Source organism: Myxine glutinosa, chromosome 1 (genome assembly GCF_964187855.1).
Source record: "Myxine glutinosa chromosome 1, kmMyxGlut1.1, whole genome shotgun sequence".
Taxonomy (NCBI): Eukaryota; Metazoa; Chordata; class Myxini; order Myxiniformes; family Myxinidae; genus Myxine; species Myxine glutinosa.
This window is the reverse complement of record NC_136261.1, coordinates 14,027,236-14,054,766: the sequence shown is the minus strand read 5'-3', so window position 1 is coordinate 14,054,766 and position 27,531 is coordinate 14,027,236. Positions and strand designations below refer to the sequence as shown.

Here is a 27,531-nt window from a genome sequence, read left to right as displayed (position 1 = left end):
GGATTTTCAGATCTGGTCAATTAATTGAACCATGAATTATTTTAAGGTTAAATTTGTTTTTATGAATTTCGGAAGTATCGTGCTGTGCTCAAAATCTTGTTTGATTGTCATTGAGCAGGATATCTCAAAACATTGTGCACAGATTTGGACGAAATGTGGTGGACAGGTTGGGTATGTGACGAGGACGAAATGATTAGATTTTGGTGAAATGATTAGGAGAAGGGAAAACGTTTAGGAGATTAGAGGATTGGCAGAGAAGGGGATGGTTTTTGGATTGGTGGAAGAGACAAATCGGGAATGATGGTGTCGACTGAGGTGAGTGCAGGTAAAAAAATTGTCATAATTTGCGGACGTAATAAATTGAAGCTCTCAGTGTTGGGGGTCTGTTATTCATGGAGTCGATAGTTAGTGCGAAAGGATTGACTAAGGAATTGTGGGTAAAATGTCAAGATTCCTGTTCTTATTTTTATTGTGACGAATCTGCCTCCGCGGAACCGCGGATATGTGTTGCTTTTATCACGAGGTATTCGGTTAAAATCCTCACCGAGTCCTTCGATGGAGCGATGGAGCTTGTGGAAGGTGAACACGATACCTGTGGACTACAAAACACACCTTCCGATTATTCAGGTAAGACTAAGAGGACGAGTTCAAAAACCATGTTGATGTTTTCCACACCTGGTAATAATGTTGGGTTAACGTGACGCGTCCTTCGCACAAGAACCAATGAGATTACAACCTTCCTTTGTGAACAGGATGTTTCAAATCGTTATGGACGGATTCGGACGAAATTTGATGGAGAGGTTCGTTGGGTGTGACGCGGACGGACGACATGATTCGATTTTGGTGAAGATTCGGATCCGGATGCTATTTATTTTTAAATGATTCTTCGCCATTGAGAGATTTAGGACCAAAAACGATACATATATATATAATCAGGATATCTCACCTTCCCTTGTTATCCACTGTTCTTGTCTGAAGCGCTCGTATTTATTTATTATGTACGCACTAAACGCACATGTCGGAATTTGCGACTCCCAATCCCTCCACCCACCTCCCCCACCCTCTTCTTTTACACAATCTCCGACCCATTTCCCCCCACCACCATCTCCCCCACCCTCTTCTTTTAGACAATCTCCGACACATTTCCCCCCACCACCACCTCCTCCACCCTCTTCTTTTAGACAATCTCCGACCCATTTCCCCCCACCACCACCTCCTCCACCCTCTTCTTTTACGCAATCTCCGACCCATTTCCCCCCACCACCACCTCCCCCACCCCCTTTTACACAATCTCCGACCCATTTCCCCCAACCACCAGCTCCTCCACCCCCTTCTTTTACACAATCTCCGACCCATTTCCCCCCACCACCACCTCCCCCACCCCCTTTTACACAATCTCCGACCCATTTCCCCCCACCACCACCTCCTCCACCCCCTTCTTTTACACAATCTCCGACCCATTTCCCCCCACCACCACCTCCCCCACCCCCTTTTACACAATCTCCGACCCATTTCCCCCAACCACCACCTCCTCCACCCCCTTCTTTTGCACAATCTCCGACCCATTTCCCCCCACCACCACCTCCCCCACCCCCTTTTACACAATCTCCGACCCATTTCCCCCAACCACCACCTCCTCCACCCCCTTCTTTTGCACAATCTCCGACCCATTTCCCCCCACCACCACCTCCTCCACCCCCTTCTTTTACACAATCTCCGACCCATTTCCCCCAACCACCACCTCCTCCACCCCCTTCTTTTACACAATCTCCGACCCATTTCCCCCCACCCCCTTCTTTTACACAATCTCCAACCCATTTCCCCCCCACCACCACCTCCTCCACCCTCTTCTTTTACACAATCTCCGACCCATTTCCCCCAACCACCACCTCCCCACCCCCTTCTTTTACACAATCTCCGACCCATTTCCCCCCCACCACCACCTCCCCACCCCCTTTTACCCAATCTCCGACCCATTTCCCCCCACCACCACCTCCTCCACCCTCTTCTTTTACACAATCTCCGACCCAATTCCCCCAACCACCACCTCCTCCACCCCCTTCTTTTGCACAATCTCCGACCAATTTCCCCCCACCACCACCTCCCCCACCCCCTTTTACACAATCTCCAACCCATTTCCCCCCACCACCACCTCCTCCACCCCCTTCTTTTACACAATCTCCGACCCATTTCCCCCCACCACCACCTCCCCCACCCCCTTCTTTTACACAATCTCCGACCCATTTCCCCCCACCACCACCTCTCCCACCCCCTTCTTTTACACAATCTCCGACCCATTTCCACCCACCACCACCTCCTCCACCCCCTTCTTTTACACAATCTCCGACCCATTTCCCCCCACCACCACCTCCCCACCCCCTTCTTTTACACAATCTCCGACCCATTTCCCCCCACCACCACCTCCCCCACCCCCTTTTACACAATCTCCGACCCATTTCCCCCCACCACCACCTCCCCCACCCCCTTTTACACAATCTCCGACCCATTTCCCCCCACCACCACCTCCTCCACCCCCTTCTTTTACACAATCTCCGACCCATTTCCCCCAACTACCACCTCCTCCACCCCCTTCTTTTACACAATCTCCGACCCATTTCCCCCCAACCCCTTCTTTTACACAATCTCCGACCCATTTCCCCCCACCACCACCTCCTCCACCCTCTTCTTTTACACAATCTCCGACCCATTTCCCCCCCCACCACCACCTCCCCACCCCCTTCTTTTACACAATCTCCGACCCATTTCCCCCCCACCACCACCTCCCCCACCCCCTTTTACACAATCTCCGACCCATTTCCCCCCACCACCACCTCCTCCACCCTCTTCTTTTACACAATCTCCGACCCATTTCCCCCAACCACCACCTCCCCACCCCCTTCTTTTACACAATCTCCGACCCATTTCCCCCCCACCACCACCTCCCCACCCCCTTTTACCCAATCTCCGACCCATTTCCCCCCACCACCACCTCCTCCACCCTCTTCTTTTACACAATCTCCGACCCAATTCCCCCAACCACCACCTCCTCCACCCCCTTCTTTTGCACAATCTCCGACCAATTTCCCCCCACCACCACCTCCCCCACCCCCTTTTACACAATCTCCAACCCATTTCCCCCCACCACCACCTCCTCCACCCCCTTCTTTTACACAATCTCCGACCCATTTCCCCCCACCACCACCTCCCCCACCCCCTTCTTTTACACAATCTCCGACCCATTTCCCCCCACCACCACCTCTCCCACCCCCTTCTTTTACACAATCTCCGACCCATTTCCACCCACCACCACCTCCTCCACCCCCTTCTTTTACACAATCTCCGACCCATTTCCCCCCACCACCACCTCCCCACCCCCTTCTTTTACACAATCTCCGACCCATTTCCCCCCACCACCACCTCCCCCACCCCCTTTTACACAATCTCCGACCCATTTCCCCCCACCACCACCTCCCCCACCCCCTTTTACACAATCTCCGACCCATTTCCCCCCACCACCACCTCCTCCACCCCCTTCTTTTACACAATCTCCGACCCATTTCCCCCAACTACCACCTCCTCCACCCCCTTCTTTTACACAATCTCCGACCCATTTCCCCCCAACCCCTTCTTTTACACAATCTCCGACCCATTTCCCCCCACCACCACCTCCTCCACCCTCTTCTTTTACACAATCTCCGACCCATTTCCCCCCCCACCACCACCTCCCCACCCCCTTCTTTTACACAATCTCCGACCCATTTCCCCCCCACCACCACCTCCCCCACCCCCTTTTACACAATCTCCGACCCATTTCCCCCCACCACCACCTCCTCCACCCTCTTCTTTTACACAATCTCCGACCCATTTCCCCCAACCACCACCTCCTCCACCCCCTTCTTTTACACAATCTCCGACCAATTTCCCCCCACCACCACCTCCCCCACCCCCTTTTACACAATCTCCGACCCATTTCCCCCCACCACCACCTCCTCCACCCCCTTCTTTTACACAATCTCCGACCCATTTCCCCCCACCACCACCTCCTCCACCCCCTTCTTTTACACAATCTCCGACCCATTTCCCCCCACCCCCTTCTTTTACACAATCTCCGACCCATTTCCCCCCACCACCACCTCCCCCACCCCCTTCTTTTACACAATCTCCGACCCATTTCCCCCCACCATCACCTCTCCCACCCCCTTCTTTTACACAATCTCCGACCCATTTCCCCCCACCACCACCTCCCCACCCCCTTCTTTTACACAATCTCCGACCCATTTCCCCCCACCACCACCTCCCCACCCCCTTCTTTTACACAATCTCCGACCCATTTCCCCCCACCACCACCTCCCCCACCCCCTTTTACACAATCTCCGACCCATTTCCCCCCACCACCATCTCCCCCACCCCCTTTTACACAATCTCCGACCCATTTCCCCCCACCACCACCTCCTCCACCCCCTTCTTTTACACAATCTCCGACCCATTTCCCCCCAACCCCTTCTTTTACACAATCTCCGACCCATTTCCCCCCACCACCACCTCCTCCACCCTCTTCTTTTACACAATCTCCAACCCATTTCCCCCAACCACCACCTCCCCACCCCCTTCTTTTACACAATCTCCGACCCATTTCCCCCCACCACCACCTCCTCCACCCTCTTCTTTTACACAATCTCCGACCCATTTCCCCCAACCACCACCTCCTCCACCCCCTTTTACACAATCGCCGACCCATTTCCCCCCACCACCACCTCCTACACCCCCTTCTTTTACACAATCTCCGACCCATTTTCCCCCACCACCACCTCCCCCACCCCCTTTTACACAATCGCCGACCCATTTCCCCCCACCACCACCTCCTACACCCCCTTCTTTTACACAATCTCCGACCCATTTCCCCCCACCACCACCTCCCCCACCCCCTTTTACACAATCTCCGACCCATTTCCCCCCACCACCACCTCCCCCACCCCCTTTTACACAATCTCCGACCCATTTCCCCCCACCACCACCTCCCCCACCCCCTTTTACACAATCTCCGACCCATTTCCACCCACCACCACCTCCCCCACCCCCTTTTACACAATCTCCGACCCATTTACCCCCACCATTTCCCCTCACCAACCCTGCTATTGATGTTTCTCCCTCCGCCCCCCCCCCCCCCCACTTCCTACTGTTTTCACCCCTGTCTGTCTGTCCGTTTATCTGTGAACAAAATATCTCAAAAAGTTGTGGACGGATCTGGACGAAATGTGGCAGAGACGTAATGTATTTGACAAGGAAGAAATGATTCGATTTTGGTGAAGTTCCAGATTCGGAAACGGCTAGCAGAATATTTTAAGTGATTCTTCACCATTGCGAGATAAGGCCAAAAGCTATGCATAGCAGGATATCTCAAAATGTTGTGGACGGATCTGGACGAAATGTGGCAGAGACATAATGTATTTGACAAGGATGAAATGATTAGATTTTGGTAAAGATCTGGATTCGGATCCGGCTAGCAGAATTTTTTAAGTGATTCTTCACCATTGGGAGATGGGGCCAAAAGCTATGCATAGCAGGATATCTCAAAAAGTTGTGGACGGATTTGGACGAAACTTGGTGGGAAGGTTGGGTGTCTGACAAGGACGATTCGATTCGATTTTGGTGAAGATCTGAATATGGATTTGGATATGAGAATTATTTAATTTCTCAGTGATTCTTCACCATCGGGAGACAGGGCCAAAAACTATGCATAGCAAGATATCTCAAAAAGTTGTGGATGGATTTGGACGAAACTTGGTTGACAGGTTGTGTGTGTGACGAGGAAGAATCGATTCGATTTTGGTGAAGATCTGAATATAGATTCGGATATGAGAATTATTTAATTTTTCAAGTGGACTCTTCACCATTGGGAGACAGGGCCATAAACGATACAAAGGAGGATATCTCAAAAAGTTATCGATGGATTTGCACGAAACTTGTTGGGCAGGTTGTGTGTGTGTAAGACATGGAAGAATCGATTCAATTTTGGTGAAGATCCGGATCCAGCTCGTAGAATTTTAAAAAGTAATTCTTCACCATTGAGTGATATGGCCAACCAGGTGGAGGTGTCCTCTCTACTGAGTGCCGTTCTTTTGTTCTGTTACGCTCTCGCTCTTTCACGAGCCTTGACTTTGTATGGAACAACAAAATACAATTGGAGAAAGAAGAGGGAATTGTTTAATGTAGGAATGAATTTCTGCTTTGACAGTTTTGGATTTTGTCTGCACACAAACGTTAGTATTACTCTATAATGTGATGTGTTTGCAGATCTTCACGTTATAAAGGTTGAACCTGAAGCATTGGACGCTTTGGATCAAAAAGGTGATGAGAGCTTTGCACTCTTCAAATATATTTTGTTGCCTTTTGTTTTGTGATTCACTTTGTCGACATTTTATGACATTGTTGATTGTATTCAGTAACATTGCTACTTAATGCTGTGCTTTTCCCATTATATTTTCTTGGGGAGAGGAGGGAAAGAGGGCAAGCAGTTTACGTGGCAAATTGCACTTGAATAAGTTTGCTTAAAGAAGCTTTGGGGGAGGTTATGAGTAGGTTGTTATTCAACACTATTTTTCAAATTTATATATTGTGATAAAATGACTTGGGGGTGGTGGAGGAAGTCGGGGTGGGGGGAGTAAAGCGATTAATATACTATACAATTATCTCCCAATGAATATTTGCATATGTCACCTCAAAATCACCTCAATTAGCCATCAGAAGTGGTTGTGAAGACAGTCCCTTGTCTTCCTGCCACCCCTCTATATTTTCTCCATTACACGTACTTTCCATTTCCTCTCCACTGTATTTATTTTTCCAGCCATGTGCGTGCTGTCATGGCATCCGAGTGGGCGACACCTTTTGTGTGTGACGTCATGACAGCCGGTGTTCTGTGACCCGGAGGTCATGTTACGAATCACTTTGTGGACGAGTTTGAGACGAGAGCTGCAGTCGCTGTTCACCAGCAGTTAGAGTATCGGATCTAGACAGGCAAGTCACCATCCGAGCTGCAGCAGGTTACAGTTAGAGTCGAGTTGCAGCCTCGAAGATTGGAGCCAGACTTCAAGCTCTACTGGTTTGGGGAATGCACTGATGAGCACGCTTCCGCTCCAGTATAGCTCGCCTCAATCTGCACCATCCTCCGGTACCTGAAACGACAAAAGGCCACCAGCTTCTACATCCTCATCTTATTTCTCTCCCCCTCTCATGTGCTGTATCCAACTGTGCCAGTCTGTGTCTTATGCCTAGGTCACACATAGGCGGATTTGTCGGCGACTACTGGCGACTGGAAAAATCGCCACCACCCGCCGACAATCGTAATGAAACCGTAATGGACGGTCTTCTGTAGTCGTGGTTATCCTCCCCAGGTCGGCTGCAGTCGGCAAGAGCCGCAAAGGGGCCAAATATATTTTTAAATGTTTAAAAACGGTGCGCTCAGTCGTCCTCAAAAAAGATCCGCCATGCTGTCGTGATGGAACCGCCATGCTGTCGTCGGTATCCGTAATAAGACCGTAAAGCGGCCGCAACCCAGTCGCTCATAGTCTTCCGCAATCGCCCCACCAGCTAGCACGGCAGAGATGTGAATGCCATACGGCCTTCCTGCGGCATCTTCCCGACTACGGGCCGACACTGTTGCGGCTGCATATCGACTACAGAAGAACTGCCACGTCTCCCCTGCGGCTATGGGAGACTGACGACGACAGCAGTAGGACTAGTGGCGGCCGAGTTACGGCCATTGGCGACAGAGATACGACTGCTGGCGACTGCATTACGACATACCACGATTCCATGGCAAGACAGGATGGTGTGAGGGTCTCCGTGGAGTGAGGTCCTGTGGTGCCGACAAGGATATGGCTTTATTGTTTGGACTTGGGACTTTTGGGAACTTTATTTTTGGGACTTTGGTCCTTTGGAAACTTTATTTATGGGACTTGGGACCAGTGGAAATAATTTGTTGGACTTTATTTCCATTCTCTCTCCCTGCAGAAAAGTTTGATTATTACATTACAATGATACATCTTTATTAACTTTTTTATTGTACATCAAACATCTTTATGCTTCATGTCATACATCATTGAAATGAATAAAGTGAAATGTAAATTAGAGAAATAAAGATTTAAAAAGTTGTGTGAATCGTCTCCAATCGCCGGCGGTCTTATTGCAGTCTTGCGGACGTCGGAGTAAACCGCCACCCGGCCCCAATGCAGTCGCCACGATCCGCCATCGGTCGTAATCTAGCCGCCAGACTGTCGCCACGCTGTCGCCGTGCATCCGCAATGCAGTCGTCGTCGATCTTCAACAGTCGCCATCCCACTCGGGGCGTCGTCGCAATGCAGTCGCAATGTGGCCGCCTGCAGTCGCCATACTGCCGCCTGACCATATTTGACCGCCCGAAATCGCCAGTAGTCGCCGAAAAATCTTGATCGCCAGTAGTCGCCAAAATATCTGCCTATGTGTGACCGGGGCCTTAAGGATAAGGTTCAAGATGGGCATGATACCATTTTCACTTAGCATAAGCAGTTACTGTCAGGCTCATCGTTCCTGTATTTTCAATGAAATTGATTTTGCTTTATTGTCGCCACACCCATTATAAATATAATCCCATATATATAAATTTATTTATTTATTTTGTTGTAGTTCATGGGTTTTGAATGCATCTCAACAATACAAAATTATTACCCCGCACATGCAAAGTGAAAAGCAGGGTTAAGCAATTGGTTCACATCCGTGAGTCTGTCTGTCTGTCTACAAACGTCAGTTTATGATCGAGGACAATATATTTATATTGAATGTTGTATTTTGAACACAAATTGGATCCCTTTGAAAAAAAATAAAAAACTTTCTGTTTAACGGTAGTTTGGCTCTGAATTTGTCCTGAGAGGAACGCATAAAGGACACAAATAACAGGCACGAATAACGAATGTAACGTGCTAGATAGGGTGGTGGAACAAACAACACAACAACAGGCATTTTAAAAGGCCATTTTCCCTGCAAGAGCGGGGGTTAGCCTTGCAGTCCCCATGACAATCTTCTCCATCTTGCCCTATTTTCTGCATCTCCCCTTGTTAACCCCCTTGCCCGCATTTCTTCTTCGACCATCTTTAGCCAAATCTTTCTCGGTCTTCCCCGTCCTCTACTTCCTTCTACATTCATTTCCATCACTCTTTTCAACCAGTCACTTTCATCCTTCCTCAACACATGACCAAACCATCTCAACCTGTTCCTCTTCACAGCATCAATCACAGGCTCTATTCCCATCATCTTTCGCAATTCATCATTTGGCTTCCTCTCTCTCAACGATACTCCGCACATCCACTGAACCATTTGCATTTCCACCCTTTCCAGCCTTCGTTGCTGCTCTATGTTCATTACCCATGTCTCACTCCCATAAATCATAACACTTCTCACACATGCAGCATACACCTTTCTCTTCAGCTTCAACGACACTCCCCTCCTCGTCAGCACGCCACTCAGTTCCCGAAACTTCTTCCATGCACATCTCACTTTAGCAACCGTTGCCGAGTCTGATCCACCCTCTCCATTCAGCATGTCTCCTAGGTAACAAAATGTTTTCACACCTTCCAGCTTCACGCCGTCTCCAAGATCCAACTCAACATTTCCTCCATCTGCAGCTCCCTCTGTGCACACCTTACACTTGAATGTAGCTGCCACACTGGTTAATGACCCTCTCAAACCACTACATTTTTGATGAACCCACTCAGCGCACATTGTACATTGAATTGAGTTCACTCCGACACCCTTCCTGCACATAGCACATGGCCACTTCCCAGTTCTTTCCACCTCACCACATGCTTTACCACTTGCCATCACCTTTGTTTTTCCGATATTCACCTTCAGACCTTTCGTCTCCATACATTCCTTCCACTTGTTCATCTTCTCCTTCAGTCCATCCATACTTTCTGCAATCAATACCAGATCATCTGCATACAACAACTCCCACGGTAAACCCTCCTTTACGTTCTGAGCCAGCACCTCCATCACAGGTACAAATAGTAGTGGACTTAGTACCGACCCCTGATGCACTCCCACCTTCACCTCAAACTCACCACTGTTCCCGTCCTTCGTCCTTACAGCTGTGCGCGCTCTTTTGTACATTGCCATCACTACTCTGATCAACCATTCCTCCACTCCTAACTTCCTCAATACCGATGTCACTACTTCACGTGGAACCCTATCGAATGCTTTCTCCAGATCAACAAACCCAAGAAACAACTGCTTCCTCTTCTCCATGTACTTCTCCTGCAACTGCCTCACAATAAAAAGCGCGTCTGTCGTTCCTCTTCCTGGCATAAATCCAAACTGCATTTCGTCAATCTTCACTTTCTTCCTTATCCTCCTCTCCAACACCCTTTCCAATACCTTCATGCCATGCTCCAATAACTTTATCGCTCGATGCGAGCCACAGTCCAGAGGGTCACATTTCCCCTTGTACAGAGGGATGAGGGTTCAGTACTCAGTTGGATTGGTACTCAGTTCCCAATCCACTGGAATGCGGCCTTCTTTCACCACCAGATTGCAGATCTCTGTCATTCTCTTCACACCCCAATTTCCCGCTGCCTTCAACATATCTCCCACAACTCCCGTCGGCCCTCCCGCTTTTCTACTCTTCATTGCTTTAATCGCTTCCTCAACTTCCTTCTCGGTTATCTTCTCTGCCGGTCCTAAAACTGGGTTACTCTCTATGTTGCCGTCCCATTCATTCTCTGCATTCAACAGTATTTCCATATATCTCTTCCATGTTCCTTTAATTCCATCTGGGTCCACAACGATTAGTCCCACTTCATCCTTCAAGCAACTCACCCCCATCACATGACACCTCTGTTTCGCTATCTGCTTTGCCATCCTGAATACCGCTCTCTGACCCTCTTCCAAATCCAAGCGTTCTCCGAACATTTTCCGACATGCCTCCTGCGCCTTTGCTACCTCTTTCTTTGCAGCCTTCTTGGCTGCCTTATAACCTTCATGCTCTTCCTTTTCTGCCCCCGTACCATTCGCGTTCTGCCACTCCTTGAACTTCTTCCTCTTCTCGTCAATCTTCTTTCCAACTTCATCATCCCACCACCATTAGGCCGGTAGCAAAACCTTGGTAAGGGCCTAGAAATGAAATTTCGTTCCGTGGAATGGGTGTTCGGTGAAATTTCACCTGATGCTAACTGTTGGTACACCAAACATCGGAGAAAAAGTTCTCCGTCCAACTCTTGCCCATTAAGGGTATGGAGGCCCTTAAAGATATAGTAGTTTATCCCTTTCGACAAAATACATTTAAAAAGAAAACATCTTTACTGCGGCATTTATACGATTATATGAGGACCATAAACGTGCCGCCAGCAGTCGGGGGATGTGAAAAGGCCCTTCTGATCATCCCGTGTTTCCAACCCCAGTGGCGTAGCGAGGGGTGGCATGGTGCCATGCCCCCCCCCCCCCTCGGCAATCTCAGGCAATCTAACTTTCAAAATTTTCCCGGGGGTGTCCATGGGGCCATCCCTCCTCAGGGCCATGAATTTTTTCAAAAATAACAAGAAACTATTCAGGCTTAGCTGCAACTTCAGCAACGGGTGCAATATGGCCACAGATCGCATCTCAGGCAATCTAGCTTTCAAAATTTTCCCGGGGATGACCCCCTCTCGGGTAAATGAAGATTTTAAAAAAAACGTCCGGTCATTGGTCCCCCCCCTCGTGTAAATCCCTCATATAATTGTATAATATGCTAAAACCATTCTGTGTACACTGCTTAATTTTGATTGGCAAAAGGGTTGATATGCGATAAGCGGATAGACTGTGCGTTGGGCTTGGGCGGTTCACTGAAGATAAATTGATCCTCCTGAACACTCTTGAGGTTGGTAACTCACCCACGAAGTGAACAACCGTGGAATGAGATGGATGGTCAATTGGTCATGGGGCGAGCATTGCTCAGGATCCTTGAGGTGAATTAGGGAAAACAGTAGGCGGTTATCTTCAGACAGTCAGAGCTACAGACTTCAGACAGTCAGTCAGACAGGACAGTCAGAGCTATTCACAGCGTGTTTATTAGTACGGTACCGTACTTACAAAAACGTTTCTCAAACAATACAGGTAAAAAACAATATAGAGTGAACAACGGAGAAACCTTAAAAACACCGTAAATCACAACCATATATGGGCATTGGGCATCAGATTTCAACAGCTCAAATATTGAAATGCTAATGGTCGTTTTCTATGTCGCTGTCATCACTCCCGGACCCATTTTCGAATGCATTTTCCGTCGTCGTATTGGTACCGTTGTCACACCCTTGGCACAAACACATGTCTGTGCATGAAAGGCCCGAATTTAGGCATGAACAGCGACCAGACGTACATTTAGTTTTCTTACAGGAACATGCCACCGCTTCCAGTACTGATTTAGGAGCGGGTGCGCGAGTCATCCACACAATCCCCAAATCCGGCGAAAGGACCGTCATGATCTCTCGTCGGTGTGTGCCAGCAAAGGTGGCGTAATCTCAGGTCTCATGCCTATCTTGGGTACGGAAGAAGAGATTGACTTTTATTTTTATTCCGGCTGCACCATGGGTGGAACAGCATAGAGGAGGACTCAGCCCAGAAGGACGAAGAGGGTGGAGAGAAAGGACACAACAAAGAGCTCCTTGCGTGCAGGAGGCTTGGAGGGTTAAAGAAGAAGTGCCAAGAAAAAGCTTGGAAGAAGAAACCAGAAGGACGAAGAGGGGCCATGAGAGCTCCACTTGCAGGAGGGTGAAGGAGAAGGGCCATGAGGGCTGGTCACGGTGCAGGTCTCCAGGTGCTCCTCATGGCTGGCTTGTCCCTGTTTGTGTCTTTTCATGCACATGGTTTGTTCTGAACTGCTTGTCATGTCCAACTTTCCCCTGATATTCATTATAAATATACCTTTAAAAATGTAAGAAACGTGTTCGATCCATCTGCTTCCCGTGCATGTTCCGTCAATTTCGGTTCATTTGGGCAACGTTTGGGAAAGGTAAAGATTACTTAATAACTGAACACAGTAAGAGACCATTTTGCAAATCTGTGGAGGCATTCATAAGACCTCAGGTGCCGAGGCAAACACGTTGGTGAGCTGTAGACATAACAATATGTAGATGTCAAGTGAATCAAATGAAAATTTACATTTTATGTGACCTTAACCTTTGTCCTATTGACTTCAAAATAATAGGTTTTCAGCTTCGACAAACAAGACGTGCAGAGCACGATACTTGCAAAATCCACCACTCCCTCTCCCCCCCTCCCCTAAAAAAGTTGCCATGGATACATCAAATTGTCCATCTCACCAAGATTAAAATTGATCTTTTTTTTTTCTTCTTTTTGTATACAGAATTGAGGCTCATGTAAGAGCTAAAAAGATATTGACCTTAATCAAATATCTTGATGGAAGATCTTAATCAAACTCACGTCAATCAGATGAAAATTGATTACTTTTCAGATGAAAATTGATTTTAGAAAATCAACCTTGAGTTGACCTTTGACCCTTTGACATAAAAAATAGTTCGTTTACCAATTCAATGACCCAATATGCAAATGTTGTTAACATTTCAAGGCAGTTGCAGGAGAAGTACATGGAGAAGAGGAAGAGGTTGTTTCTTGAGTTTGTTGATCTGGAGAAAGCATTCGATAGGGTTTCACGCAAAGTATTGACGTGAGCATTGAGGAAGTTCGGAGTGGAGGAATGGTTGATCAGAGTAGTGATGGCAATGTACAATAGAGCGCACAGCTGTAAGGACGAAGGACGGGAACAGTGGTGAGTTTGAGGTGAAGGTGGGAGTGCATCAGGGGTCGGTACTAAGTCCACTACTATTTGTAGCTGTGATGGAGGTGCTGGCTCAGAACGTAAAGGAGGGTTTACCATGGGAGTTGTTGTATGCAGATGATCTGGTGTTGATTGGGGAGAGTATGGATGGACTGAAGGAGAAGATGATCAAGTTGAAGGAATGTATGGAGGCAAAAGGTCTGAAGGTGAATATCGGGAAGACGAAGGTGATGGCAAGTGGTAAAGCATGTGGTGAGGTGGAAAGAACTAGGAAGTGGCCGTGTGCTGTGTGCAGGAATGGTGTCGGAGTGAACTCCATTCAATGTACAATGTGTGCTGAGAGGGTTCATCAAAAGAGGTCTGAGTCTGAGATGTAGTGTAGTGGTCTGAGAGGGTCATTAACCAGTGTGGCAGCTACATTCAAATGTAAGGTGTGCACGGAGGGAGCTGCAGATGGAGGAAATGTTGAGTTGGATCTTGGAGACGGCGTGAAGCTGGAAGGTGTGAAAACATTTTGCTACCTCGGAGACATGCTGAATGGAGAAGGTGGATCAGACTTGACAACGGTTGCTCAAGTGAGATGTGCATGGAAGACGTTTCGGGAACTGAGTGGCGTGCTGACGAGGAGGGGAGTGTCATTGAAGCTGAAGGGAAAGGTGTATGCTGCATGTGTGAGAAGTGTTATGATTTATGTGAGAGAGACATGGGTAATGAACGTAGAGCAGCAGCGAAGGCTGGAAAGGGTGGAAATGCGAATGGTTCGGTGGATGTGTGGAGTATCGTTGAGAGAGAGGAAGACAAATGATGAATTATGATAGATTTATGGGAATAGAACCTGTGATTGATGCTGTGAAGAGAAACAGGTTGAGATGGTTTGGTCATGTGTTGAGGAAGGATGAAAGTGACTGGTTGATAAGAGTGATGGAAAGGAATGCAGAAGGAAGTAGAGGAAGGAGAAGACTGATAAAGACTTGGCTAAAGGTGGTGGAAGAACAAATGCGGGCAAGGGGGTTAACAAGGGGAGATGCAGAAAATAGGGCAAAATTGAGAAGATTGTCATGGGCCCACAAGGCTAACCCCCGCTCTAGTAGGGAAAATGGCCTTAAAATGCCTGTTGTTGTTTTGTTGTATTTCAAGTCAATTGGATGAAAATTGTCAATTTTTGAAATTTGGCAAAGTTGGTGACCTTTATTTAGCCTATGTTGACCTTTTGACCTAAAAACAACAGGCTTCTTGATTATGACTAACTCTACCAGGTGGTGAAGTTTCATGAAGGTCGGAGTAAAAATGTGACCTGCAAGTGAGTGACGTACAGACAAACGAATGGACAGAATAATGCACAATACCAACCAATATACATACATACCGGCAATCACGCTGTAGAAACCAAAGCATTCAGAATCATTTGAATCTCCCACGATGCTGATTCTGAGGGCCTTTCTCTCTCTCACCGCAGACAGGTTGGTGGTCTTTCTGTCTTCTACCGACTCCTCTCTGGCATAGCTCCCCCTGCTCTATCTGTGCTCTGTCCCCCAAATATTCCTGCATGACGCACAAGTTCTGCCAGCAACCCAACCCTCTTCTGGTGAAACTGCCAAAATCAAGACTCTCTGCTCACCTTCACTCTTTCATTCCTCTTTTTTTTCCCGTATCTGGAATAAACTACCACACTCTCTTCATTCCCACTCCTCCCTCCAGGTCTTCAAAACAGCTGTTCACCACCATCTCTGATTTCCTCTTTCCAAAACATTGATCTTTTCTACCCTCGTTAAAACACCCCAAATCCACCTTTTTCAAATTCCGTTTTCTTTCCTGAAAGTCCTGGTAGTGTCCATATTGTTTATCCCGTGTACCCCGTCCCAGCGCACTTCCTTTCACGGATCTCCTGATGTCCCTGTGCTCTACTGGTGTGCTTCCCTCTCTCTCCCCGTCTTGTCTCCCACTCCCTCTATTATATGTTTTATGTGTTGACTCTTACACGAGCCTCGACTTGTTATACCAAAAAAAAAAATAACAATCCTTGAACAATCTTCGATTTTCACAAGTACCAAACAAACAGCCAAACGGGGGTAAAAACATATCCTGCTCAACCTTTGGTTGTCGAGGTAACAAGGATGTAATACAGCATAATTTCATTATTTCTCATTCACATTTTCTTGAAATACAAGTCTTCATTCAACTCAGTCCTTTCCTCCTGAAGTTGTTTACTTGCAATCTCGAGAATTCTGAGTGCACTTCACAGCTGTGCAGATAATATGTCCTGTTAATGTAGCATACTTGTAGTGGAGCCCCGCTCAAGCAACTATTGTTTTTGGTAAAATGTAGTGATTCTCGGATTCTTGGGGAAAGTAGAGGGTTGTGTTTATGTCGGAATGATTTTTTTTTTTTTTTTTTTTTTTTTTTTTTTTTGTATACAAGATCGAGGCTCGTGAAAGAGCGAAAATTAATCACACAGAAAGACAAACAGACACATAAAACAAATAACATCGGGAGCGGTAGACAAGATGGGGAGAGAGGGGGAAGGACACAAACACAACATTTGAGAGCAGGGACCGAGAGACATGGAGACATCGAGAGATCTGTGGGAGGGAGAGGGCTTTGGGGGGGAGGCATGTGAGGGGGGGGGGGGGGGGGGTGGGAGAGGTATAAACATATGGACACTGCCAGGATATCCAGGAAATAAGTTGGAATTTCAAACAAGGTGGATCTGGGGTGAATTAGTGGGGGTAGAAAAGATCAAGGTTATGGATGGGGGAAGATAAGAGATGGTGGTGAACAGCTGTTTTAAAGACCTGGAGGGAGGAGAGGGATTGAAGGGAGTGTGGGAGTTTGTTCCACAGGCGGGAGAAAAGAGGAATGAAAGAGTGAAGGTGAGCAGAGAGCCGAGATTTCGGCAGTTTAACCATCAGAGGGTTGCTGGCAGATCTTGTGCGACCTGTAGGAATATTTGGGGGACAGAGCACGGAGAGAGCTGGGGGAGCAAGGCCGGAGAGGAGTCGGTAGAAGACAGAAAGACCACCTACCTGCCTGCGGTGAGTGAGTGAAAGGCCCTCAGAGATAGCTTCATCGCGGGAGATTCCAATGATTTTGAAAGCTTTGGATTCAACAGCGTGAAGCCGAGCCAGGTGTGAGGCAGGAGCACCAGCCCATAGGGGAGAACAGTATTCCATTGAGCTGCGGATGAAAGCCTTGTATGTGGTGAGGAGCTCAGGTGTGCCGAGGAAGGACTTCGCACGACGGAGGATGCCCAGTCGGCGACTGGCTTTGGAGGCCAGCTTGGAAATGTGGTTTTCCCAAGAAAGATCATGGCAGATAGTGAGACCCAAAAGCTTGAGTGACAGAACTTCTTGGAGAGGATTGTTGAGAAAGTAGATGGGAGGGTTGTCCAGTCGATCTTTTCGGAGAGACATAGTAAGAGAGTGAGATTTGGCAGGATTGAAAGACATGTTCCACTTGTTTGACCAGTCTGTGATTTTGTCCAGGTCTTCAGAGAGTGAGGAGGCTGCAGACTGCCTATCTGAGGGAAGAGGAATGGAGCGGCAGAGAGTGGAGTCATCAGCAAAGAGATAGAGAGGATTTTCCAGAGAGTCAGAGAGATCATTGATAAAGACCAGAAAAAGCACAGGGCCCAGCACACTTCCTTGGGGAACTCCAGCCTGAACAGGAAGGGGAGATGAGAGAAATCCATTCAGGGCCACACGTTGACTACGACCAGAGAGGAAGTCCGCAAGCCATGCATGGAGATTTCCATGGATACCATAGGAGGAGAGTTTGGTGAGCAGAGCTGGGTGCCAAAAAATTTGAAATTTGATTTCAAAATTTCGGATTATGTCTGTCCACAAACGTTTATTCCTCATCTATAATGTGATGTGTTTGCAGATGTTCAAATGATAAAGGTTGAACCTGAAGCATTCGAAGCTCTGGATCAAAAAGGTGATGAATTTTGGATTTGCTCTTTAAATTTATTTTGTTGCCTAATGTTGTGTGAATCACTTTGTGGAGATGATACAGTAATGTTGAAAGTATTTAACAACATTGCTACTCAATGCTGTGCTTTTGCTATGATATTCTAGCAGGGAGGGGGGGAGGTAGGGTATGTTTGAGCGAGTGGTGTTGGGGGAGGTCATGAATGAATGAATGATCGTTTTGAGGCCATTTTTCCCCGCTAAAGCGGGGGTTAGCCTTGCGGGCCCCATGACCTCATGGTTCCCTTTTTGAGGCAGTTTTTTTTTTTTAATGACCGGATGCCTTTCCTGACGCCAACCCTTAGTCGCCTCTTACGATGAGCAGGGATACGGTGTACCTATTCTAAACCGGGGTACACACCGGGATCATTCATCTCAGCAAGCTGGTACTCAATTTGCCGACCTCGGAAGGATGACAGGCTGAGTCAACCCCCCTGGCGTTAATTCAGCGATCGACCGGGATTCGAACTCAGGATCCTAGGATCCCAGGCCGGCACCCTAACCGCTAAGCCAACACCAGTCATGAGTGGGATGCTTAGTCAATAAAAATTTAAAAATTTCACATTTATATAATATTACTAGCAGATAACCCTGTTCAGGGAATTAGTGCCCATTAGAGCATGGAATGGTTTGGGCTTTTGACAGGAATGTCCTTTGACAGCAAAATAGCAGGGTCCCATGGAAATTCCATGGAATGTAAAATGGGACTTTGAGTCCTCGGTATCCTTTTCTTCTTCAAGTAATACGCCTCATTCCTCAATACCAAGTCTTCAAGCCCCACTCCCAAACCCCAAGTCCTCAACCTCCCCCTCCCAACCCAAAGGCCTCATTCCTGCTCCTGCCCTTCACACTCTGTCTTCAAAAGCCCTCACCACCACAACTCTTCAACTCCTCCGCTCCACACAACCCACCAACCTCCCCCCCCCCCCTCCACACAAAAAGTCCTCAGCCCCTCCACCCCTTTACAACCCCACCTGAAAGTCTAAATCTCCCCCTCCAAATATCTAAATGGCGAGTCCTCGGTTTTGGGGTAATCCCATCCCCCCTCCCTCCAATGTATTGGTGCTGGTGAGTCATCGCTCTCAACTCCGCTCCAGCCAATCGGAGCCAAAGATAATTGTCCCACTTAGCTCATGACTGATGAACCAATCGGTGTTGCTGTTCCATAGACATGCTTACACGTGCATGCTCTTTCACTTCATTCTTTCTCTTGCTGTGATTTACAACAGTACAAGGAGTACAACACGATAAACATATTTGCTTTTTTTTTTAGTATTTCCTTACTTTGTAACATTATACCAATTTGCTGTATTTTTTCAGTTTCCTTTGTGAAGATTGAACGACCTGATTGGGATGCTGTGGGCATTGCAGGTAATTATAAGCTTGCTTTACTTTAATTTTGTCCCAGTTGAAGTTGACACTTGCTCATTTTAAATATAACGACTACAAGTGCTCCTACACCTGATATAGCATCGGCGGCTTGCGAGTCGTGAACACTTCAAGACAATAATTTATCCTGGACTGGTCACCGCTTTGTGGTAGAATGCTGGAATATCCACTCAACAGCCATGGGAATCAAACCCACACCAGTGAGGGGCACGCAGCAAGCTTTTATGCACTCACCACCAAGCTACTCATTGTAAATACAGGATTTGTATACAGAATCGAGGCTCGTGAAAGAGCTAACATTTATCACACAAACAAATCAAACAGACAAACAAAATATATAAAAAGAGGGAGCGGTAGACAACATGGGGAGAGAAGGGGAAGCACACAAACACAACATTTGAGAGCAGGGACATCGGGAGATGTGTGGGAGGGAGGGGCTTGGGGGGAGGAGGCGTGGGAAAGAAGGGGGAGGGGTGAGAGAAGTATAAAGCACAAGGACACCAAGGACTTCCAGGAAAGAAGTTGGTATTTCAAAAAAGTGGATTTGGGGTGAAATTAGCGGGGGTAGAAAAGATCAAGCTTTTGGATGGGGGAAGATAAGAGATGGTGGTGAACAGCTGTTTTAAAAACCTGGAGGGAGGAATGGGATTGAAGAGAGTGAGGGAGTTTGTTCCAGAGGCGGGAGAAAAGAGGAGTGAAGGTGAGCAGAGAGTCTTGATTTTGGCAGTTTAACCATAAGAGGGTTGCAGGCAGATCTTGTGCGACCTGTAGGAATATTTGGGGGACAGAGCCTAGAGAGAGCTGGGGGGGGGGGGGGCAAGGCCGGAGAGGAGTCAGTAGAAGACGGAAAGACCACCAACCTGCCTGCGGTGAGTGAGTGAAAGGCCCTCAGAGTTAGCTTCATCACGGGAGATTCCAATGATTGTGAACGCTTTGGTTTCAACAGCGTGAAGACGAGCTAGGTGTGAGGCAGGAGCACCAGCCCAGAGGGGAGAGCAGTATTCCATTGAGCTGCGGATGAAAGCCTTGTATGTGGTGAGGAGCTCAGGTGTGCCAAGGGAGGACTTCGCACGACGGAGGACGCCCAGTCGGCGACTGGCTTTGGAGGCCAGATTTGAAATGTGGTTTTCCCAGGAAAGATCGTGGCAGATAGTGAGACCCAAAAGCTTGAGTGACAGAACTTCTTGGAGAGGATTATTCAGAAAGTGGATGGGAGGTTTGTCCAGTCGGTCTTTTCGGCGAGACATCGAAAGAGTGTGAGATTTGTCAGGATTGAAAGACATGTTCCACTTGTTTGCCCAGTCTGTGATTTTGTCCAGGTCTGCAGAGAGTGAGGAGGCTGCAGACTGCCGATCTGAGGGATGAGGAATGGAGCGGCAGAGAGTAGAGAGATATCAGCAAAGAGATAGAGAGGATTTTCAAGAGAGTCAGAGAGATCATTGATGAAGACAAGAAAAAGCACAGGGCCCAGAACACTGCCTTGGGGAACTCCAGCCTGAACAGGAAGAGGAGATGAGAGAAACCCATTCAGGGCCACACGTTGACTACGACAAGAGAGGAAGTACACCAGCCATGCGTGGATATTTCCATGGATACCAAAGGAGGAGAGTTTGGTGAGCAGAGCGGGGTGCCAGACCGTATCGAAGGCACGTGATATGTCAAGGGAGACAGCTCTAATTTCCTGTTTGGCATTGAGGACCTCCATCCATTGTTGAGAAAGCAGAAGCAGCATGTCCAGAGTAGAGTGACGTGGTCTGAAATTTTCAACAGTTGAAAAAACTCGCACGGGCATGCGACCCATCCGAATTACCAGTGATTACACACGACACCCCTACAAGCTGTGCGAATAATCAACAGACTGCCGTGCGACTCCCGTACGCCCTGTGCGATTTGGTAGTCGCACGGCATTCGCGTAGAAAATCGTTCAAGTGAGAACGGAGTATAAGTCTTCATTGTCGAAGGCTCGTAAAGAAGTTTTGCATGCTCATGCAGGACATGAGGTGCTGGATTATTTTTTCTTTTTTGCCTTTTAGAATGATGTTTTTATTTCATTGCATCAAACCTCAATGTTTATCCAATAATCAGATTGTTTTTAAAATGTTGGGCGTTCAAGATATCAAACTCTAACTGTCCAGAAAGATAATTTGTGTTAAAATTTTGAATGACCGTTTGTTAACCAATTCAAATTAATGTGTGTGATTTGTTTTCACCGTCCCTCCCCCCACCTCACCCCCCCCCCCCCCCCCACACCCCTCTCCCCATTCACAGGCAGTCAAACTAAACATACTCAGAAGAATTCTGGCAGAAGTGTTCCAGGCTGTGCTCCTAATGTCCAAGTCAGACTTCACACAGAAAAGCAAGAACAGCAACCATGCAACAAGAAACCTAAACACAGCTTTTATCACACGAGAACTGGTTATGCTGATAAGTTGAGCAAGCATGGAGAAAAATCCAGGGTTGCTAAGAAGTCATCCCACACATCAAAGCTTTTGCAAGGAAAGCTGAAAGGATACCTGGTGGAAAAACCCTACAAGTGCGAATTTTGCAACAAATCATTTTCTAAATCACGTGCTTTTAAAAACCATATGCATATTCACACAGGACAGACACCATACAAATGCACAGTTTGCAACAAGACATTCACGCAGTCAGGCAATTTGCATTCTCATCTTAGAATTCATACTGGAGAGAAGCCTTACAAGTGCACATTCTGTAACAAGACATTCACGCAGTCAGGAAATTTGCAATCTCATGGTAGAATTCATACAGGAGAGAGGCCTTACGAGTGCACAATCTGTAGCAAGACATTCACGCGGTCAGGCAATTTCCATTCTCATCTTAGAATGCACACAGGAGAGAAGATGCATAAGTGCACAATCTGTAGCCAGACATTCACGTGGTCAAGCAGTTTGCATTCTCATATGAGAATTCATACCGGAGGTAGGCCTTACAAGTGCACAATCTGTAACAAGACATTCACACAGTCGAACAATTTCCATTCTCACATTAGAATTCATACCGGAGAGAAACCTTACACTTGCACAGTTTGCAACAGATCTTTTTTGGAATCATCTCATTTGACATCTCACCTCAGAATCCATACAGGAGAAAAGCCCTACAATTGCAGTGTTTGCAAAAAGGCATTTTCACATCTGTCTAGTTTGAAACTGCACTTTAGGATTCACACTGGAGAGAAGCCACCCTACAACTGCACATTTTGCAACAAGACATTTTCACAGTTGTGTGATATGAATCGGCATGTTAGGATTCACGCCAAAGAGATTGACAATCACAACATGGAAAACAAAGCATTGCAACCGAACATAGAACTCGCATCCAAAAACGAAAAGGCTGCATTGCATTTTGAAGTGTCAATACCCAGTGAATTTGGTTTAAATAACGTGGAAATCAGGAAAATGACCAAGTATCAGGATCGGAAAACCGAAGTCAAAGGAACATGGAAGCTGAAGAGCGCCAACATTGTGCCAGTGATAGCTGGAGCAACATGATTGATAAAGAAGAAACTGACTAAGATTTTGAAAACTCACCCGGGAATTATTACTACAAACAAAGTACATTTGGAGGCTGCCCAGTGTTCAGTGTCCATCATGAAAAGAATAAATATGAAAACGACAAAAATGCACAACTTGGTCCTTGAAACATGATCCTTTACCAAACTGCAGGTGAATACTTCTGAGTCCTTGGAGGACTCCGTTCCACCTTCTGAAACCCCCAAATGGAAAACACAACTAAACACAACGAGAAAGACCATACCAGTGCACGTTTTGCAACAAGAGCAACTTCCAATCTCATATTAGAATTCATACCGGAGAGAGGGCTTATAAGTGCACAATCTGTTAGAAGTCGAGTTGTTTTTGGAATTATTTTATTTGACATGCCACATCATCAACCCAACAGAAGAAGAAATAAAATTGAGAGGAACAAGTGAAAGACGAGGCAATAAGAAGTGAATAGTCACCTTTAAATGGAGAACTTCCACCAATGCCACAATGGATGGACATGATGCACTTGAGATCCAAGTCTCACAGTACAAACTTTCAAAGAAAATGAACCTTTCACTACCAACAAAATGTTCTACAAAAACCAGTCAATTCTGAATGTCTTCTTACCAAGAAGAGGAGGTAGCGGCCTGATGGAGCCCAACCAAAGGCGCAGAAGGGATTGGCCATGTACGTGAAAATCTCAACAGACTGCCGACTCAAATTTGTAAACAAATACAAATACGAGAAGCCAGAAATGGTATCCCTAACCCACCTTGTAAAAATATAAATCCAAGAACAGATGTGAACAGAAGATGCTATGCAGGAAATCAAAACATAACGAATACAGCCCCAATGATTGCAAAAAATACAAAGGAAAAGTATAACATTAAATTTTAACAAATATACACCGCCAAATGAGAGAAAAACAAAAGAGCAGGTAAATAAAAATATAAAAGAGCTGGACAGATTGGGGATAGACCTAATGGGTCATAGGAGTGGCTAAGAAGAGGCCATGCTAACAGGGATTGAGAATGTGTCATTATAAATGCCCAAGGACACTATAACCAATGAGTTTACAAAGATTGGAAGGATTTAGTTAATCGGACAGGTGTAGGTTATGCAAGGTTGAAACAGGAAAGCACCATCACCTTCTCTTGGGATATACAAAACCCATGTCAGAACAATTTTACACAAAAGGCACAGCAATGTACACAGAGTAATCCACTGGCATGTCTGCAAAAAATTGAATAGCCCACTCAGAAAAATAAATTAAGCACAAAACAATAGCAAACATTGAAATTGAGGACATAATGCTTCCATATGACCTGACCATCCCATCAAACGTGAACAGATAAATCAAAGTATTGCGACCAGACATTGTACTCAGATACAAAAAACGGCCTTGCGAATAGATGTCAGTTCCCAGTGACTTTGGTCTATATAATGCAGAAACTAGGACAATGACCAAGTACCAACATCTGAAATATGAAGTCAAAAGAACAGTGAAGCTGTAGTTGCGCCAGTGATAGCTGGACCAACAGAATGATAAAGAAGAACCTGACAGATCTTATAATCTTTACCGGAGAAAATTACTACAAACAAACTATAATTGGAGACCACAACCAAACTACTTGCAGTCACATTTTACGTTGCGCAGAATTTCCATGGGTCTCTGCTAATTAGGATATGAAAAAGACATCAACATGAGAAATCCAAAATTTAAAGTTGGTGATATTGTTAGAATTTACAGATTGGAATAACATTTTATTCAAAGTTATACCAAAAGATGGACGAATGGGGTTTTAAAATTGTTGACATTTTCGACACAGTTCCTTGGACATTATATGATTTGAATGGAGAAGAGATTTTAGGTTCATTTTATGTGGTCGAACTCCAGAAACCAAAATTAATTTAAATCAAAGAAGAAAGTAGAAATAAGATCTCTTCCATTAGACTTCATCATGCTCTTCACCAGCCTCGACCATCTACAAAAGAAAAGAAGAAGACAAAAGAGAGTTAAGAGCAAATTCGTTTTTGGTACTTGAATTGAATTCATAAATGCAACCAATAAATAGTTGGTTGTTTTGTGGTTTATTGAAGTAACTTTATTTTTATAACTTTAATCACCATCAAGAATGTTGAAAAATAATACGTTAGGATTTGGATCTTGTTTAAAATAATCTTGCTGTGTTGAGCAAAGATAAAATGGTAATCTTCTCCATGTTCTTGTTTGGCTCCTGAACCACATATCATTTAAAGATTGTAGTTGAATCTTTTTCATTGATTTATTGACATCCATCAAGGTTCTCTGTCCATTCATGTTATTTCTTTCTTACTTCCTTTAATAAATCAGTTTCAATGTCTATTTATTTTTGTTTTATCTACTTTCAATTTGGTTATCTCTTCTATAAGATTTATTTGGTATTTTCATATTTCTTTCATTTTCTGTTTAAATTCCGGAGTTGTGATTTTTCTCCATTCTTTTGTTTGGTTTTTCCTTCGTTATATTGTCACAGACATTTATATGGAGTAATTTCATTCATAATGTATTACCCTTTGATTAAATGGTTAAGAAAATGGGAATTTTTGTAGTGATTTTTACGTCGTAGCCCATAGGGCAAAGCCGTCTAGAACAGTGTTTGTCCATCTGTATGTATGTATGTATGTTCCCTCAAACGTATACCAATCAGAGCTGAGGATCCGGTCACATGACAGGGTGATGTGATTACGTCTGATGTCATTACGGCGGTTCGCAGCTGACTCTCCACACTCTGGCATTTTGATTCCAATTTCGTTCATGCCGAACATATCATCGAACCTGTCATATATCACAATCGCCATGCTCTACATTTACGTTTTTCATTCAGTGTGAAACACAAACAAACCGATTGTTAAAATGACCATCAAATATCTAAAGCATCGGCATTACGTCTCTTCCAACAATACAGTACGTACCCAACCCTTGTGGGGTATAATCTAGATTACAGTAGATCTTCCCTCAGTTTTGTAAGTAAAACCTCACTGGATGTCGGGATGCCTCCAAATTTCTTTGTTTAATATTATAAACAGCATCAGCAACTGTTTAAAAAGCGAATCATGTGTGTTTGTGGTTTATAATATTTTACAAGCCCGGCTACGCCGCTGTTAGACTTTCCGTCTTGTTTTTTTCATACTAAAATGCACAATTTTCTGTCTGTCTATTTTTGACCATGATACATTAGGTCGTTACTTGTTCAATCTAAACCAAACCTGACAGGAGGACTGAGGTCACATGATGGAGGTTGTCGCGACTTCATTTGCCCCCCTCCCCAATGGGTTTTTTCCACCTTGGGCGAAATCTGTGTTAAGGTGTATTGGTATCACGTTCATGTGATAGCTTTTCGTAGCATTTTTCCAAGGCCTCTTCTAATATCCAAAGTAATAACATTCATGATAATAGCATAATATTTATGTTATTACAAAACAATATTAATACTAATAAAATCCCCTCTCCCCAAGGGTCCTCCTTGGGCAAATGGAATGTTAACGTGTATAAATAACTTCTGGTGGTGTTTCATGGGGCAGGCCTACCAGAACTAGAAAATATTATAAACCACAAACACGTGTGATTACCTTTTTCAGCAGTCGCTACTGCTGTTTAACACTAAACTAAAAGAGAGAAAACTCGACATGAAGCATTATATGCTTACAGACTAACGTCCCGAGTCTAAATCTACTGTAATCTATATACCCCAGCAAGGAAAATAGCATGACCCTTCCTGCCACTCTCGTTTGGGGGTGGGTGTATTAGTGTTTTTATGCCTGCGCCAACGAAGTCGCTGGAGGCATTATGCTTCGGGTTGTCTGTCTGCGTGCGGCTGTGATAGGTTTTCGTTCCCGCAGTAACTTGAGAACGGCTGAAGGGATCTAAGTCAAACTTGGTGCAGGTATGTATAATGAGGTAAAGATTAACTGATTAGATTTTGGGGTCACAAGGTCAAAGGTGGTTCTGTTACCTTGATGACATGAACCAGTGATGGGATTTTAACCAAAGTTAGTACAAATATGTGTTATGATGCAAAGATGAGCTGATTAGATTTTGGGGTCAAAAGGTCAAATGTTAGACGTCCCGGGTAAAAATTCTGTAACCGAGCTAACTTGTGAACCAATCATAAGATTTTCACCAAACTTGATATAATTATATATTATGATGCAAAGATAAACATTCGATTTTGGAGTCCAGAGATCAGAGGTCATGTTAAGCTGCAATTGTATCGTTACCGCGATAATTTCAGAATGGCTGAAGGGATTTAAATCAAACTTAGTACAAGTATGTATCATGATGTAAAGATAAATGGATTGCATTATGGGGTCAAGAAGTCAAAGGTCATGTCAGGTAAAAATGTGATAACTTAAGAACGGCTGAAGGGATTTTAATCAAACTTGGTACAAGTAGGTATAATGATGTAAAGATAAATGGATTACAATATTGGGGATTTTGGGGTCACAATTTTGGTCTTGGGGTCAGAGGTCTTGTTCGGTGAAAATTCCGTTACTGCGCTGACTTGTGAACCAGTGCTACACGTTTCGGAGCTACACGTTTATATCGGAAGTTGGAATTGGAATTCTCTCAAGCAGGGATTCAACCCGTGTCCTTACAAAAGGTCTATGTCCGAGGTCACCGAGTCCGATCGGTGCAGCCATGCAGCGATCGGTGCAGCCGTTTGTGCGGCACCCGGGAAAACAACATCGTCACAATGAACGTTATGCGAACGCGAATGTTATGCGGGAGTCCAAACCTGAGAATGCTGGAGACCAAAGCTGAAATTGGAAAAAACAATATAGGCTATTTTACTCCTGGGGATCCCAGGATTACCCACCCAAAATATCGTTGCGA

General features: G+C 45.7%; 1 protein-coding gene across 2 annotated transcripts; it reads left to right on the top strand.

Annotated features, from left to right (window-relative positions):
* The first annotated feature begins 282 nt into the window (after nucleotides 1-282).
* LOC137421391 (uncharacterized) lies at nucleotides 283-25,238 on the top strand. 2 transcript variants are annotated; one of them, XM_068107410.2, is made up of 5 exons: nucleotides 283-627; nucleotides 6,295-6,348; nucleotides 17,678-17,731; nucleotides 19,084-19,134; nucleotides 21,421-25,238. In XM_068107410.2, exons 1-5 carry the CDS (start codon nucleotides 393-395, stop codon nucleotides 22,659-22,661), a joined length of 1,635 nt encoding a protein of 544 aa, XP_067963511.2. In that variant the 5' UTR covers nucleotides 283-392; the 3' UTR covers nucleotides 22,662-25,238. The 2 variants fall into 2 exon arrangements, with proteins under 2 accessions (XP_067963511.2, XP_078639241.1); XM_078783115.1 differs by lacking the exon at nucleotides 283-627 and adding an exon at nucleotides 718-843.
* The last annotated feature ends 2,293 nt before the right edge of the window (nucleotides 25,239-27,531 follow it).

Bases quoted from the DNA above. Each gene is read 5' to 3' on its own strand.
- LOC137421391 (XM_068107410.2), top strand. From the start codon at position 393: ATGGAGTCGATAGTTAGTGCGAAAGGATTGACTAAGGAATTGTGGGTA. The intron at 6,349-17,677 runs GTGATGAGAGCT...ATGTGTTTGCAG, and splicing joins GGACGCTTTGGATCAAAAAG to ATGTTCAAATGATAAAGGTT. The intron at 17,732-19,083 runs GTGATGAATTTT...GTATTTTTTCAG, and splicing joins CGAAGCTCTGGATCAAAAAG to TTTCCTTTGTGAAGATTGAA.